The sequence below is a fragment of the Dipodomys ordii genome, unplaced genomic scaffold (genome assembly GCF_000151885.1).
Source record: "Dipodomys ordii isolate 6190 unplaced genomic scaffold, Dord_2.0 Scaffold8, whole genome shotgun sequence".
Taxonomy (NCBI): domain Eukaryota; kingdom Metazoa; phylum Chordata; class Mammalia; order Rodentia; family Heteromyidae; genus Dipodomys; species Dipodomys ordii.
Genome location: NW_012267224.1, coordinates 18,158,602 through 18,175,801, shown reverse-complemented (window position 1 = coordinate 18,175,801; position 17,200 = coordinate 18,158,602). Strand labels below are relative to the sequence as shown.

Sequence of the window (17,200 nt, the reverse complement as noted above, 5' to 3'; positions counted from 1 at the left end):
TCTAGAAAATTCACAGGCTAATGAATACAGTCTTCTTTATGTAACTGCCAGTGTTGTGTAACTCCTGCACCATGGACAATTTCTAGGTGCTGATATAACATGGTTGAAGGTGGATTTGGAGAGAGATACACATGTATCTCAGTGTGGATACAACAGACATAGTACATGTACAGTAAATAACTAAGACACAATAAGTTCAGAGTACTTGCTATTGTTGTTTTTAACATCATTTATTTAAATACAAGTAGATGCAATCTAATTTTTAACAATGGCTATTGTTAGAAATCAATTCCTTAAGTCCTTGGAAGGTAAAAAATTGGTGCTCATGGGTTGGCATAAGCTGGCTCTAAATCTACATAACCAGTAGATATATTAGAAAGTTCTGGAGCAAATGGGTCACAGAGTGATCTGTGAGACCATAGGGGACAGGTTACTGTGTAGAGCCTGGACATTCTACTTGTCATGTGCATGTAGGGGTGTGTGTGTGTGTGTGTGTGTGTGTGTGTGTTATTAGGAAATGACCTCAAAACCTTGTATTTGATAGGTAGGTGTTCTACCATTTCAGCCATATTCCCAGGCCTGCTGCCCTTTAGCTTGGGTTTAGGGTAGGGTCTCATACTTTTGCCTAGAAGCAGCTTGAGATCAAGATTCTCCTGTCTCCTCCCCCCCACCCCCAAGTAGCTGAAATTGCAGACACAAATCATTACCTTTGAAATAGTCTTACTCACTTTTGTCCAGGCTGATCTGAAGGATGATCTTCCTATCACTGCCTCCCAAAGAGTTGGAATTACAGATAGGAGTCACCATGCCCATCCCCTACTTGCCATTTTTGCTAATCTGGAGCTTAGAACTAGAAAAACCAGAGGTCATTATATGTGGAAGGAAATGCCCAATTTTACAAAAATCACTAAGCAATAATCCCTCATCACAACCAATAATCAGGGTCTTTAAATTCAGCGTCCAACTTGGCAGCAGAAATCTGCTCTGCCAGGGGACACAGTGACAAAAACAACATGAAAGCTTAGTGTTTCTTTTCATAATCAGAAATTCTTGAAAATGATATTGAGAAGGGGATCTCACTAACTTTTTATTCAAACTGGCCTTGACTGTATCCTTAAGAGGCTGGCTAATGGATTGCTCTAACATGCATTGCCACTAGCCTGCAGTAGAGGGCGAAAGGCTTTCAACTTCACAGGAAGTTGACTTAAGTTGTTCTAAGACACCCTCACAGCCAATCCTGACCTTGTCAATGAGTCTTCCACACACCTTGTCTTCTGCTGTGACACCACAAGCTGGATGATGGTAAGAACCGTTTTGAACTTTCAGAACTTTGTTCTGAATCTGGCTAAAAAAAGAAATAAGGGTGTAGATTGGGTTTTGGCTAGAGAGAAGGCAATTGGGGCTATATAGATGGGAGGAAAGTGGGCTTACTCAGATTTTCTAGTATTTGTTACTTTGCTTAAACATTGGTGAATAGTGACCAGGAGTGACGTAGCTGAGAAATTATCTTGCAGGTTCTTACAGGCTGAGGGTTTTCTAGCACTACAGATTAAGTTAGGCCAGCTGGAACCAGGGTGAGTTTCCTGTAGCTTTTGTTTCCCTGTAATACATGTTAACAACATCTGCTGTCTGAAATCAGTTGGCTACTTCAAGCAAATTGTTCCTTTTCCTAGTTCAAAAGTTGTGCACTTATGGGGCAGATCTGAGGGATCTTGAACACTGTACTTCTTGCTCAGTTTCCTCCAGAAGTTGAGAGTAGCCTCAGATGACCACTGGGATTGCTGTCCAGTGCCATACGGGTCACAACCTCTAAGTCTGAGTCCTTGAAGAGATCTTTCTCACAGATCGCCTGCACTTAGCTATTCATTAACGATGTGCACATTTTGAGTATTATTTCAATTTTTCTGAATTTAAGAATATATTTTCACATAAGCAAAGCACGGGGTTGAAAGGAAGAGACCATCATGGCTGTGGGCTGGGTTAATGGACCTCTAGCCTCTACAATCTAAGCCATTGCACTTCAGGGTTTGAGATGTCTTTCATTTGGTTTTAAGTTTCTTGGATCATCATGGGAAAATTAATCTCTGTGTTTTAGCTTCTAGATCTATAAAATAGAAATAATAATGGCCACCATTTTGTTGGCTTGTTGAAAGGATCCAAGAAGATAATGTATGGGTAATATATAGCTCCATGTCAGACATACAACAAACTCACAAATTCATTCAGTGTTTAGTGGGTTTTCAAACCTTTCCCCACATCTCTGAATTGTTAGTAAAAGAGAAATTAGGTGAGTAAGTATATATTCCTTGGTAAAGCACCAATTGTCATTTGGACTTTTAACTCATAAGCTATTCGAAAGTCTTTCTCTGCTTTTTTACCTGTTTTCAGCACAGTAGAAATGGTAGGAATATAATAGTAGTATGTATTATTTACTGACTACATATTTCATTAAAAGCTTATCTTGGAGCCAAGATTTGGTTCAGTGGTTACAACATGTACTTATCATATCCAAGGCTCTGGATTTAATCCCAAATACCAAAACAAAACAGTAACAACGAAGTTTATGTCATACTTTTTTTAAAAAAGCTTTAATCAAATACTACAATGTACGTGTACTCCTGAGAAGACAGGACCTCATATTTTCTTAAATTAAGAGAAGTCTAAAGAAAGTTCCTCTCTCATTATAGTTTCAGATAGCATTGTGGTATTGAGCAGGGGGAAGCAGAGGTAAGAGATGGAAACCCTGACATTCTAGCCCAGAGAAAATCATCGACAAAGAATCTACATGTTCTACAGCCATGGCTCCCTGGCCTAGATGCTTCAAGGGAAGAATGTACCCTGTGAGGGGATGACCTTGAAATCACCTTTATCTACATAATGGTTACAGCTGACAGCACAAGTCATACTGGAACCTGGTATAGGGTTAATGAATGAGTAATGCCAATCCTGTCCTTACCAAAAAAAAAAGTCTGATATTTGTTTAATGTAGATTTTATGTCCATTTTCAGTTTAGTTTTTTTTTTTTTTAAAGCAGTCATTAGCCACCGGGTGCTAGTGGCTCACGCCTGTAATCCTAGCTACTCAGGAGGCTGAGATCTGAGGATCTCAGTTCAAAGCCAGCCTGGGCAGGAAAAGTCCGTGAGACTCTTATCTCGAATAAACCACTCAGAAAACCAGAAGTGGGGCTGTGGCTCAAGTGGTAGAGTGCTTGCCTTGAGCTGAAGGGCTGAGGAACAGTGTCCAGGCCCAGAGTTCAAACCCCACAATCGACAAAAAAAAAAAAAAAAAAGCAGTCATTCCCAAAGAGACAAAGGACACATCTTTCAGATGTGAGGGTTAAAGCTAAATTTTAAATGTATATGTAAACATATTCAGGGTCATATGCCTATATATACAAACATATTAATTGAAGTATGGCATATGCAGGGGAGAATTCAAATGGTATAACTCCTTTCAACGACTAACCTACAGTCTCACAAAATGAATACCAGGAAGCTGGAATTTGAGGTGTCAGGGTGGGGGAGGCTGAAGAGAGGAGGGCAGGTGAATAAAGAAAGGGAGGGTGGGAAAATGCAGTCATCATATTCTGGGTACTACGTGACAAGGGAACTAGGAAAATTGAGGGGGTCGAGAGAGATGGGGAGACTGGCAGAAGGAGGGACTTTGATCAATATGCCTTGTACTCATAAAGTGACACGTTGAATTAAAACCCTTTGTGCAACTGCTTAAAGTTAATTTAAAAAGATGAAATTTAAGATGTGACAGAAGTAGAAGTTAAAACACTATTTATCTTGCGTATGAGTTCTTTGAAGATGGAGCCCAGGGCTTGTCTCAGCTTGACCAGTGCCTTGATATTTGAGCTATGCCCCGACCTTTTGTTTGCATTTTGTTTTCAAGATAGAATCTTGCTATTTTCCGTTAGGCTGACCTTGAACTCATGTTTCCCCTAAAATTTCTATCTTCCTTCCCTTACCCCGGTCTTAGGCCTAAGAAGTGCTACCATTGGTTAAATGTCATGGTACTAGATAATTTTATCCACAAGCTCCACTGTAGAAAAGAGGAAATAGACACTTTGAGAGGTTAGTTGAGAAGATATAGCACATAGTTAGCGTGTGGTTAACACTGAACTTGAACACAGATCTATGGATTCCATCATCAGACCCACTCTTGAACTGTGATGCGCTGAGCCATATCGGGAATTCACAAGATGAATTCACTTGTTCCCCACATGTTTTTTAGAGTGTACTATGTACCATCTTGGGCTCGGGGGATAAAGAGGTGAAGTCCTTTATTCACACATACATATATTTATTAACTATTTATTGAGCCTGTGCAGAGAATGGAGGAGTAAGGTGGACAGCTCTATGAAGAAAGGGGTAAAGTCTGTAGACAAATGGGCAAAAATTCATTACTTAAGTGGACATTCATAAGCAAGAGCAAGTGCATAGAAAATTATTTTTTACATATAGTGGCACCGAAGTCAAGATCAGGAATTTGAAAGTAGAGTTTCTGCTTGCTAGGCAGGGGCTCTACCACTTGAGTCACAGCTCTACCTCTCTTTTACTTTAGCTATTTTTCAGATAGACTTACACAATGGTTTTTCTATCTATTCCTTATGTGTAGCTGAACTACACCCTCCACCCCCAGCTTTTTTTGTTGAGGTGGGGTCTTGTTTGCTTTTTGCCTGGACTGGTCTTGATCTGTGATCCTTTCAAACTTCACCTCCTGAGTCAATGATAATACAAAGTTTTAAAGCAAAAAGAAAAAAACTTTCCATTTACACACTATGTGCTATGGACCCAATCATTAATCCTCTAGGAAATTGGCTTTCTATTAGTGATATTTAGAAAACTTACTTTTTTTTTCTGTCAGTTATTGGGCTTGAATTCACAGCCTGGGTGCTGTCCCTGAGTCTCATTTTTCTCAAGGCTAGAGCGCTACCACTTGAGCCACAATGCCACTTCCGGCTTTTTCTGAGTGGTTTGATAAGAGTCTCATGGACTTTTTTGCTTGGGCTGGCTTTAAACTGTGATCCTCAGATCTCAGCCTCTTGAGTAGCTAAGATTACAGGTATGAGCCACCTGTGCCTGGCTTGGAAAACTTATTTTTACATCTATAACAGTTTGAAAAATTGCCAGAAAATAAATAGTATATTCACTTGCATTTTCTGATTATTATACTAAATTTAATATAAACATAGTATGCGACATACTATGTTTATGTATATGCTATGTTTATGTATATACTTCATTCTAGAGAAGCACTGAAATCCGAGCAAAGAAAAATCCTTGAAAGCACAATGGGACTGAAGATATTGTAATACTGTAATGTTGAAGAAATTACATACTACTGAGTCCACATTTTTAGGAGCTGGTGTTTTAAGCTAGGAGTAGTGATACATGTATCTGTAGTCCCAGCAATCAGGAGGTTGAGGTAGGAGGATCATGAGTTCAAGGCTAGCCTACACTATATGGCAAGACCTTGCCTCAACAACAAATCCTATCTCCAATTAACCACCAGAAAACCGGAAGTGGCCCTTGGCTCAAAGTGGTAAATGCTAGCCTTAAGCAAAAAGAGCTCAGGGATGGCACGCAGGCCTAGAGTTCAGTCCCATAACCAACAAAACAGAATCAAAAACTGTAGAGAACACTAAGCAGTCTCTCTTTTTTTTTTTTTCAGTCATGGGGCCTGAACTTTGGGCCTGGGCACTGTCCCTCAGCTCTTCAGCTCAAGGCTAGCGCTCTACCACTTGAGCCACAGCGCCATTTCCGGCTTTTTTCTTTTTGCTTGTATGGTGCTGAGGAATCAAACCCAGGGCCTCATGCATGCAAGGCAAGCGCTCTACCACTGAGCCACCTTCCCAGCCCTAAGCAGTCTCTCTTTACTTACTCTTTCCCTAGAGTGTGAGCTGTATAGGGACTCACGGTCTTCTGTTCTGCGCCCTGATATTTCTCATGTCTAGAACACTTTCTGACAGAACAGGTACTTAATACAAACCTTAAACATGAATATAGTGAAAATGTCAGTTCTCCAACTACCTCTGTTGTGTGTCAAACCACTTGAAGCCTGACTCTTCTCCCTAAGTCCTCACAATTTTCCACCTGTGAGTTGCCTCCTGTGTAGAAATACTGTTCCTATGGAGGGGGTGTGTAAACACTGATATAGGTGTGCAAGTGAGTGAATACACTTGTATCTCAATGCATGGAAACCAGGAAAAGGAAACTGAGTTTTTATCATTATCGTCATTATTTGACAGAGATCCAGATTGCTTTGATCACCAACCTGATGACATACAGAGACCCATGGACATGACAAGAAGCATCTGCATCTGTCTTGGGTTGTGCAAGTGCATGGGTAAGTGTTGTTGAAAGCCAGGTAGTAGCTAGCTGCAGGAACTCTCTAGATCCTTAAAGGCAAAAGGTGAAGAGCAACTCCACGGTAGTAATTCAAGGACCACAATATTTGTCAATAAGACATTGATTTCCATCTTCTTAAAGCCTTGAGATGATCAGAAGAGGTGAGGACAGAGGATGGAGTCTGCCCTGCCAAAGCAGCTCCCAGGCTGAGCAGGAGAGAGGTGTCTCCCTGTGTGTGGCCCTGTGTCTGAGAAACCTGATGGCCTCAACAATTGGGACATGGTAGCTGGTTGGGAGGTCACCAGCCTTGGCTCTAAGATCAAGTCATTATATATGGGTTGGGAATCTATTCTGACCTCTTGGTGAATATACTTAGATGTTAGCTTTATCATCATCATCATCATCATCGTTATTGTTATTATTAGTATTATTAAAAATCCTACAGGACTTAAGTCAATAAAATCCCACTGATATTATTTACTGTCTTTCTAGGGGCTTGATTGGACATTCATCATTCATGTGAGAAAGGGAATGATAAAATCTTGAAAACACAATGGGCCTTGCTATAAACATTTATATATTTTGTAACCTCGTCATGTCAGTAGAGAGCTGGGCTCCAAAGCTGCCTGAAGAAAGGGAATTGACCACTAACTGCTCCAACTTGTCCCTAAGAAAAGTTCCCTCCAACTTGGACCCAGCCACAGTTACTCTGGATTTATCCTGTAACCTCCTCTTTCAACTCCAGAGTTCAGATTTTCATTCTATGTCCCAACTGCAAGTTCTGATTCTCTGCCAGAACCGAATCCAACAGCTGGATTTCAAGATCTTTGCACTGAACAAGGAGTTAAGATATTTAGATTTGTCTTACAATAGACTGAAGATTATAACTTGGTATTCACTGGCAGGTCTCAAACATTTAGATCTTTCTTTTAATGATTTTGACACCATGCCTTTTAATGATTTTAAGCACATGGCACATTTGGAAACTTTGGGTTTGAGTGCAGCAACAATACAAAGATCAGATCTCCAGAAAATTGCTCATTTGTATCTCCATACTGTCTTCCTAGGCCTGAGAACTCTTTCTCAGTATGAAGAAGGTAGCCTGCCCATCTTAAACACAACAAAACTTCACATCGTCTTACCAATGAACACAAATTTCTGGGCTCTTTTATGTGATGGAATTAAGACGTCACAAATATTAGAAATGACTAACATAGATGGCAAGAGCCAATTTGTAAGGAACAGAACTCTACCAACGCTCACTCTAGAGAGTGCCAAGACATCCACTCTTTTATTGAGTAAAGTTGACTTGCTCTGGCACGACCTTCTGCTTATCTTCCAATTTGTCTGGCATACATCTGTGGAATATTTCCAGATCCAAAATGTGATTTTGGGTGGTCATGTTTACCTTGACCACCATCCATTCGACTACTCAAATACCGCCATGAAAGCTATAAGATTGGAGCATGTACATTTCAGAATGTTTTCTATTCCACAGGATAAAATCTATTTGCTTTTTACCAAGATGGATGTGGAAAACCTGACCATATCAGATGCACAAATGCCACACATGCTTTTCCCTAATTATCCTCAACGCTTCCAATATTTAAATTTTGCCAATAATGTCCTAAACGACGATCTCTTTAAGACCCCTACCCAATTGCCTTACTTAAAAACACTTGTTTTGAAGGGCAACAAGCTGGAGACGCTTCCCTTAGTGAGCCGCTTTGCTAACAACACACCACTGATGCAGCTGGATTTGAGCCAAAATCTATTACAACATGAAAAGGATGAAGATTGCGTGTGGCCAGCAACCTTGACCACCATGAATCTGTCATCAAATCAACTCACTGACTCTGTCTTCAGGTGCTTGCCCAGAAGTATTCAAATACTTGACCTGAATAATAACAAAATTCAAGCCATCCCTAAAGAGCTGATTCATCTGCAGGCATTACGAGAGCTAAATATTGCATGGAATTTTCTCACCGATCTCCCTGGGTGCAATCATTTCACAGGACTCTCAGTACTGAACATTGAAATGAATTTAATCGTCAGTCCATCTCTGGATTTTTTTCAGAGCTGTCATAAAATTAAGACTCTAAACGCGGGGAAAAATCCATTCCGCTGTACTTGTGACTTAAAGGAGTTCATCCATTTTGAAAAACGTTCAGAAGGTGTGGTAGTTGGATGGTCAGATTCATATACCTGTGAATACCCCTTGAGTCTAAAGGGGACTCACTTAAAAGATGTCTATCTCCCTGAACTATCTTGCAACATCGCTTTGTTGGTTGTCACCATCATGGCCATCATGCTAGTTTTGGGGGTGGCTATGGCCTTCTGCTGCCTGCGCTTTGATCTGCTCTGGTATGTCAGGATGCTGGGCCAATGGACACAGCACAAGGCCAGGAAAACAAGGCAAGAACAGCCCGAGAGACACGCCCAGTTCCATGTATTTATTTCATACAGTGAACATGATTCTCCCTGGGTGAAGAATGAATTGATCCCCAGTCTAGAGAAAGAAGATGGCTCTGTCTTGATCTGTCTGCTTGAGAGACAGGCAGACCCTGGCAAGAGCATGGATGAAAATATCATGAGCTGCATTGAGAGAAGCCAGAAGTCCATCTTCGTTTTATCGCCCAGCTTTGTCCGGCGTGAGTGGCATCCTTATGAGCTCTACTTTGCCCACCACAGCCTCCTTCATGAAAATTTGGATCATGTCATTCTTATCCTACTGGAACCCATTCCCATGTACTGTATTCCTGCCAGGTTTCATAGGCTGAAAGCTCTCATGGAAAAAAAAGCATACTTGGAATGGCCCAAGGATAGGCGTAAATGTGGGCTTTTTTGGGCAAACCTTAGAGCTGCTATTAATATTAATTTTTCAGGTGCTAGACAAATGCATGAACTTCAGACATTCACAGAGCTAAGTCAAGAGTCTCCACGAGGATCCACCATCTCTCTGATAAGAACAGACTGCCTCTAAACCCCCACTCCAGCCCCTACGGAAGTTGGGGACCACTTTCAGTGTTGGGGTGTAAATGGATACTCAAATTAGGATGGGAATTTGGCAATATCTATCAGAATGAAAAAATTAGTTATTCCCATCATGTTAGTTCCTAAAGATTACTAAGAATGTATCCTTAAAACACCTGCACAAGTTTACAATAGTTCACATGAAAAGGTATTTATCTCAATATTGTATATAATTGTGGAAATTTGAAAAATACCCTACTATCTACAAAATAAGGATAGACTGAATAAATGATAGTATATACATGTAGTCGAATATTATGTAGTCATGAAAAGGGTAAGGTAGTTCTATGTTTACTAGTATGGAAAAATTATATTCATATATATTATAAATAAAAGTCTAAAAGAATCTCTGTCAGTATAGTAAAAGTGGTTTGGGTCTGGTTATATTCCAGGGAGATTTGGTTTCTTTTCTATATGTTTCCATAATGTTTGAGTTATCTGGACTGAATCTGTATTTCTTTTGCAAGAAAATGAAAAATAAAGGCCATTTTGCAAGTATATTTCTTCTACTCATTGTGCTTGATTCTTCCTTCTCATCTCACAGATCATAGACAGAGAATAAGCACTTTCCAATTTTGCAAAATTATATTTCAAAAACAAACATCATTTGGTACTGATAGCTCATGCCTGTAATCCTAGCTACTCAGAGATCTGAGGATCATGGTTTGACGTCAGTCTGGGCAGGAAAGTCCCTATTAGACTCTCACTTCCAATAACTACCAGAAAAGCTGTGGTGGAGCTGTGGCTCAAAGTGGTAGTATGCAAGCCCTGTGTGAAAAAGCTGAGGGACAGTGCCCACACCGAGTTCAAGCCCCTGACTGACCCAAAAATACCAGTGGTAAGGGTCCTGGTAGATTACCAGCTATTGAGTGTGAGATCCTGAGTTCAATACCCAGTATTAAAAAAAAAAAGTAGTGAAAGGCCGTCAAGAGAGAACATGCAGTATTTGACTTTCTTGTTCTTTCTTATTTTACTTAAGAGAATGATCTTCAGATCCAGCCATTTCCCTGCAAATGACATGATTTCCTCTTTTTTTTTTTTGGTGGTCGTGGAGCTTGAACTCTGGGCTTGGGCGCTGTCCCTGAACTCTTGAGCTCAAGGCAACCGCTCTACCACTTGAGCCACAGCACCACTTTCGGTTTTCTAGTGGTTTATTGGAGATAAGAGTCTCATGGACTTTTCTGCCCAGGCTAGCTTTGAACCGTGATCCTCAGATCTCAGACTCCTCAGTAGCTAGGATTATAGGCGTGAGCCACCGGTGCCCAGCAATTTCCTTCTTTTTCATGGATGAAAACCTTTGAATCAAATCATTTCTATAGACAAGAGCTCCACACTGAAAACCAAATATTCCCTCAGGACCCCTTGAAGTCTTGGGACAGCCCTGAGAGGAGAATATTTGAATGGATACAGAGAGGCACACAGACAGACATTGGTTTTCATTTTTATGTTTTGGCTGCACAATGACTTCAGGCTCCAAGGGAGTCATTGCCAATGGGAGTTCTTCTCTTGGGGGGCTAATGAATGATGTGGTGAGGTCTGGTGAAAAAGCTGACCAACAGATTGGGTCATGCAAATTCTCACACCTCTAATAGTAAGGCTACTGGAAGACCTTCCATTCTTTTTAATTAAAAACTGAACAGGAAATCAGATACACTTTAAACTGAACAGATACACAGATAAAAGCCAAATGCTGTGTGTGTGTGTGTGTGTGACCTACTTAGTTTTTCCTCTCAAGGTGCTCTACCACTTGAACCACACCTCTATTTCCAGCCTTTTGCTGGTTAACTGAAGAGTCCCACAGACTTTTCTGCTTGGGTTAACTTCCAACTGGGATCCTTAGAGTTCAGCCTCCTGAGTAGCTAGGATGAGAGGTATGAACCATAGTATAACTTTATTGTAAATTATTACTTATCTTTCTTAATAGTCAGAAATATTAAGTTCTTAATATCTTTCTTAATATTTGACCCTTTACTCAAGGGTAAAGGGTCAAAAATGATACAGAAGCACACTGCAAAGAAAAAGCCAAATCAAATGGAGGTGGGGGTGGGTGTCTGAGAGCAAGCACCAAGACTAAAAGCAGTTGTGGCTGGGCCCGGGCCCAGCTCAAACGCACTTCTCATTTTGTAGGCCTCATGTTCCCTTCCAGCAAGGGCCTGACAGGAGTCCAACAGCCCCATGGATTTAGAAGCGGTTTCACTTCATGGGCTGTTCCCCACAAGTCCTTCATACTGTGGAAAGCAGAAGTTCAGGGTATTAAAATAGATCGAGTGTGCATGCAAGAGCAACTCCATCAGCAAAGAGGCTCTTCCTGTTTGTCTACTTCTCTGTTTGGAGGCTAAATCCTCCTCTAGAAACCCTGGTTTGGCTTTTATGGGGAAGCTGAGAAGCATCTGGATACTTGGTGTTTTGTAAGTTCCGTAAGAAATTTCTAAACAAGCATTTGTAGCAGAGAAAACCTGGACCACGAAAAGATCCACCCAGGGTCAGCATTCTCAGCCTGAGCCAGGGCACCTGCTCGGTGGAGACAGGGCTCCTGCACTGAAGGTTTCCAGGACTGAGATAACCAGAGAAAACTTATTTCTCATGTGTCTTTCTTCTTCCTCTTCACTGTCTCTTAAAGTTGTAGACTGGAGCCCCTTTCAGGTCACTTCATTTTGTTGCATGTCCCAAGTTAGAAATAAAACAAAGGAGAAATGCTGAAGACTCTGCTCCGCCTGCAACCAGACTGCAACACTTGAAAAATGTAAGCCTCTACCCCCAGACTTGTGTTTTAACCTTTCTAGTGTGCAAGACACAGGAAAGCTTAAGAAAGGTGCAGAAAGAAGGCTTTGAAAATCAAGTGTTCAGCTCTTTCAAGCACCTGAATAATTACAATGTCATTATATTTTAAAATAATTTTTTAAAGCTTAAAAAAATAAAGTATTTAACCAGGCACCCAGCTCATGCCTATAATCCTAGCTACTCAGGAGATCTGAGGACTGAGGTTCAAAGCCAGCCCAGGCAGGAAAGTCCAAGAGACTCATGTCTAATTAACCACCAAAAAGCCAGAAGTGGAGATGGGGCTCAAATGGTAGAGCGCTAGCCTTGAGCAAAAGAACTCAGGGACAGTGTCCAAGTTCTGAGGTCAAGCTCCAAACACACACACACACACACACACACACACACACACACACACACAAACTTGGGACTCGTGAAAGTTTTGGACACAGTGACACCTTGTGGGTACTTCAGTTGTTGCAGATGCACTTGGCGGAGGGTTAGGTATCATTCATCCCTGGAGGGAACTGATGAGCACTGTGCTGGTGCCCAGAGATCTCCCACAGTGGCCCCTAGCCATCATAGTTTCAACCGCGCTTAGAAGAGCTGCTGATATTTTCCATGTTGAAGGTGGCACTGTATCGAGGGACTTCAAGGAATTTCTTTTGGGGGATATTTTGATACTTAAAAACTGCATCATCTGAATCAGGTCCTTTGTCTCTATGATCTGAAAGAATGAATCCACAGACATAGAGGAAGAAGTAAAATGGAGAAGATTTATTAGAGAAAAAGATAAACAGAGCTTCTGCGAGACAGTAGGGGTCCTGGGGTGCATCATGCCAGGGGTTAATCAAGTGTCTCTAGGAGAGAGATACAGGACTCTCAAGATCAATGGATGGCCTGTGGGCCATAGCAGACCCCAGGCCCAATCAGAGGCCAGTCTTCCAGGGACCCGCAGGGGTGACTGCCCAGGCCATGGCAGTGTGATGTCTAGAGGTCTGCACACTGGACTGCTCAAGGCCATAGCGACAGATGGAGAACTGCTGTGGGAGGGGGAGGGAGATTTTTGTCCTGACTTTCAGTCCCAGGACTAGAGAGGCAAAAAGTTAACCAAGAGCAAAACGAAGGTTCAAGCTAAAGGTTTTCTTTTGGTGAGGCTAGAATAATTGAATTTATTTTAAGTCCTCTTCAATTATATTCAATAAAGTGTTATCATTTTCTTCTTAAATGTCATGGAAAGGTCATTTGCTAGATTTATCCTTGGATACAGTATTTCTAGACTATTATAAAAGATAACAATGTTAACTCTAAAATTACATAATTTTATTATTTGTTTATTATCTATAGTGAGTAGAATACAGTCCATTTGGCATACTAATCTCAAAATTGAATCAGCTTATCATCATATAGATAACATTTACTCCTTGTAACTTGCTTGACACTTTTCTAAGAATTTTTATATGTATGAGAATGCATTCTGTCTCATAATGATGCTTACATAATTTACAGATGGCAACAGGGAGGTTAAGTCATTGTTCATGGTCACTGTCCAATACCCAGGATGACAATTGTGATGTTACTCTTCCCTAGTTCTTTTTTTCTATCAACTCTAATACTTGGATTATCCATTTCTAAAATTGTAATAAATACATTATCACAAATGTCCTAAAAATCAGTCAGCAAACATATGGTTAATGTGTTAGCACAGACTGAGAGAGAGAGAGAGAGAGAGAGAGAGAGAGAGAGAGAGAGAGAGAGAGAGCACTTTGTGAAGAGAAACATTCTCCAAGGGAATGGAATTCAACAAGCCCTCGGGACCACTGCGGGACCACTGCATGCTTCCCAAGGAGCCAGGAATTTCATGCATTTCAACGCTGGCCAAAGCAGAGCAACCTCAGCAAGGCTCCCTGAAGGCCTGAATAAGGAATGAGGCCCAGGACCAAGCCCAACCGAGTGTCCAATCACAAACCTGTCCCTTTCCACCCTCCACCCCCAGACTTGAGCCAAACCCAAAGCCAGCCCGGCCCCTCTTCTTCAGTCAGAGGCCTCTGGGGCCATCCCCACCGGATGGAGGCAGGCTCCAAACAGGCTCCTATTGAAACCACAGTGTGCTGGGCTCTAGGTCTCCCCCCCCCCCCCACACACACACATTACTTTCTGCAGAAGAAAAAGGAATGAGAAGAATGGACGGGAACGTTTTTGAGAACTAGAGAATTCTTTCTCCAGCCCAGTGAATAAGCTTAATAAGTGGAAAAACAGAACTACTCTTCATGAAGGGGAGGGAGGCTTTGGGAGGGTTACTGGGCTAGATCATTAAAAATGAGTTAGACGGCTGTGTCAGTTATTCAGCCTCTGTCTGGACTGTGTCAGCCCTGAGGTAACGGATGACCTCAGTGCCTTGGGGCTAGGAGAACAGAGCCTTCTTCAGGGTGTTTCTCTATAACATCATCCCAAATACGAATTCATTGGAGGAGTTGACCAAATAATATTCCCTCCCCTCTACCAATCAGATCTCCTGTTAAAAAGAATGTATTCAAGTGTTTTGCATAGTGTGAAAACAAAGACTAAGAATCCTACAGCAGACCCCAGGCTTGGACATCTTAGGTGAGTCACTGGAATTTCTCTGCCCTAAGTCTCTTTGTAAAATGTAGATGGGACCAGCCGCTGGTGGCTCCTGTCTTGTAATCCTAGCTACTCAGGAGGCTGAGATCGGAGGAGTACAGTTCAAAACCAACCCAGACAGGAAAGTCTGAGACACTTCTTTCCAATTAACCAGAAGAAGAAGAAAAAAAAGCAGAAAGCTGAGGTACAGCTTAAGTGGAAGAGCACCAGCTTTGAGCCAAAAAGTCTAGTGAGAACACAAGGTTTTTGAGTTCAAGTACCAATACTGGCACATACACATATACACCCAGCAGAGTGATTCTAAAGAACCCTATGGTACTATCTATCGATAGATAGAAGTGGTAACACTTGCTACTTATTTTTATTGGGAAGGTTTTCTATAAAACTACCCAAATGGTATACATTGTGTTCATTTTAGAAGAAATTCCAGGAATCAGAAGTTAGGATTCCAGAGAGAAAACAGGGTGCATGGAACCTAACAGGACCAAGACCAAATAGCTAGTAAACTGAGAACCAAGACTCAAACTCAGGTGCTAACTGATTTAAAATCAAAACACACTACTCTTCCTTCCTAGAAGACATGAGATCAGACTGTTGATGTGTCTTAGAACAGTATCTGACAACAGGATCTTAGAGGGTAGATAGCCAATAAATGGAAGTTATTCTTCCTGCTGATGATCACCTCCTCTGTGTGTTCAAAATGCTCATGTGCACTCAGGATCTCTATAAAGAGAAAGGAGGGAAAATAAGTAGTGTTCACCACAAGGGGACATTGGGCACACTGGGACTTCACTTCGGCTTCCCCCAGGCTTACTTGCAGAAGTGACATAGCAGTTGGGATTTAATCTTGTTTTTGCTCCATTTTGCTCTGTTCTGGAATCTCAGGCTCCTGATGGTTGTTGGTTGTATGGGAGCCATAGCAGAGACTGCTCACTTTTACCAAACTCATTGACTCTTGTTCCTGGGCACAGAGCAGCCTTCTCTTTTTCAGCCTCCCTTGAAGTTATATCTTCTGGAGAATATTGGCCAATAACTGAGCTCTAGCCAAGGGGTGATGATACGTGCCACGTGCTACTTCCTGGTTTAAACCACAAAATCTCTGGTCATCCTCCATGCTCCTTCCCCGGCTGCTAGCTGGAAGCAGATGGGTGTGGTGGCTTGGAGTTACGTGCTAAAGTTGATGGAACCACAGATGGAAGATTTCCCAATCCCTGCTTAGAGGACAGCCATCTGGTCATCAGGAGCACCTTTGTAGACTCTATGGGAGAAAGAAACAGACTCCTATTGTTACATTTACAACTTTCAATGTTTGCTATAGCAACAAGAACCATTGTAGTAAGCAACCAGGGACATTCTCTCCTGGACCTCATCATTTCAGCTTTCCCAAGTAGTCATGGGAGATAGGGAAGCCTGGCCCTGCTACTCTCCAGCAGGTCACTCAGCTTCTTGGAGGTACAATCTTCTGGAATAGTTGTCCTTACTTTGCAAGACTTTGTATTGGCAGTTGGTCCAGTTGCTTTTGGGCCTGTGGTGAGGCAGCACATCATGGAAGGAACACAGAGCAGAGGAAAGCTCTTGACAGTGGAGAAGCAAAGAAAGGTAGACATGGGGGAGCATGACGGAGAGGGAGACACTCATCAAGATACATTCATTATATCTTGTTGAGTTGGAACCCCTTTCTTCAACTTCTTAAAGATAATTTTAATTAAGTAAAATAAATTAAAATAAAAAGGAACGGAGGAGGCGGGTTTCCCACAATCCACTTCAAAAGAATGCCTGTAAAGGCTTAGAGACTTAGGCCCCACCCCTTCGGTTCCCATTACCTCCCATTACTACCAAGCTGTTCATACATGAACCTTTGGGAGAACAGTGAAAGGTTTGAACACTGCCATGGGGTGACTTTATCTCAAACGACTTCCCATCTGACTCTGGCTGTCTCATAGAAAATCTGGGAAAGATATTAGAAAAGATATTATGGATAATGACGATATTGATAGTTGTATCCACAGTAGCAACAACCGACACTTGTAGTTAGTGATTGCTGTCCTCTGGATGGGCACTCTTTTAATGTAGCTTATCACTTATGCCTCAAGGTTTTGAGGTATTCTTTCATGTATGCATCATAGATGCTACAGTAATGTCCTACTTTTATTTTATTTTATTTTTTATTTTTTGGGTCTGGTCGTGGGGCCTGAACTCTGGGCCTGGGCGCTGTCCCTCAGCTCTTCAGCGCTCTACCACTTGAGCCACAGTGCCACTTCCGGCTTTTTTCTTTTTGCTTATGTGGTGCTGAGGAATCGAACCCAGGGCCTCATGCATGCAAGACAAACACTGTATCACTGAGCCACCTTCCCAGCCCCTGTCCTCCTTTTATAATAGAGGTTGTAACTTGGCCAAAATAGTAGCAGTGGCAGAGCTGGGCTTCGACCCCA

At 41.8% G+C, this 17,200-nt stretch overlaps 1 protein-coding gene across 5 annotated transcripts; it reads left to right on the top strand.

Annotated features, from left to right (window-relative positions):
* The first annotated feature begins 1,226 nt into the window (after window positions 1-1,226).
* Tlr10 (toll-like receptor 10) lies at window positions 1,227-9,887 on the top strand. Of its 5 annotated transcripts, none has more exons than XM_013009009.1 (4): window positions 1,227-1,302; window positions 2,688-2,924; window positions 6,258-6,354; window positions 7,424-9,887. In XM_013009009.1, the coding sequence occupies exons 3-4, from the start codon at window positions 6,303-6,305 to the stop codon at window positions 9,337-9,339; spliced, it is 1,968 nt and encodes a 655-aa protein (XP_012864463.1). In that variant the 5' UTR covers window positions 1,227-1,302; window positions 2,688-2,924; window positions 6,258-6,302; the 3' UTR covers window positions 9,340-9,887. The 5 variants fall into 5 exon arrangements, with proteins under 5 accessions (XP_012864463.1, XP_012864462.1, XP_012864464.1 ...); XM_013009011.1 differs by lacking the exon at window positions 1,227-1,302 and adding an exon at window positions 1,558-1,574; XM_013009008.1 differs by lacking the exon at window positions 2,688-2,924 and having other exon boundaries at window positions 6,257-6,354.
* The last annotated feature ends 7,313 nt before the right edge of the window (window positions 9,888-17,200 follow it).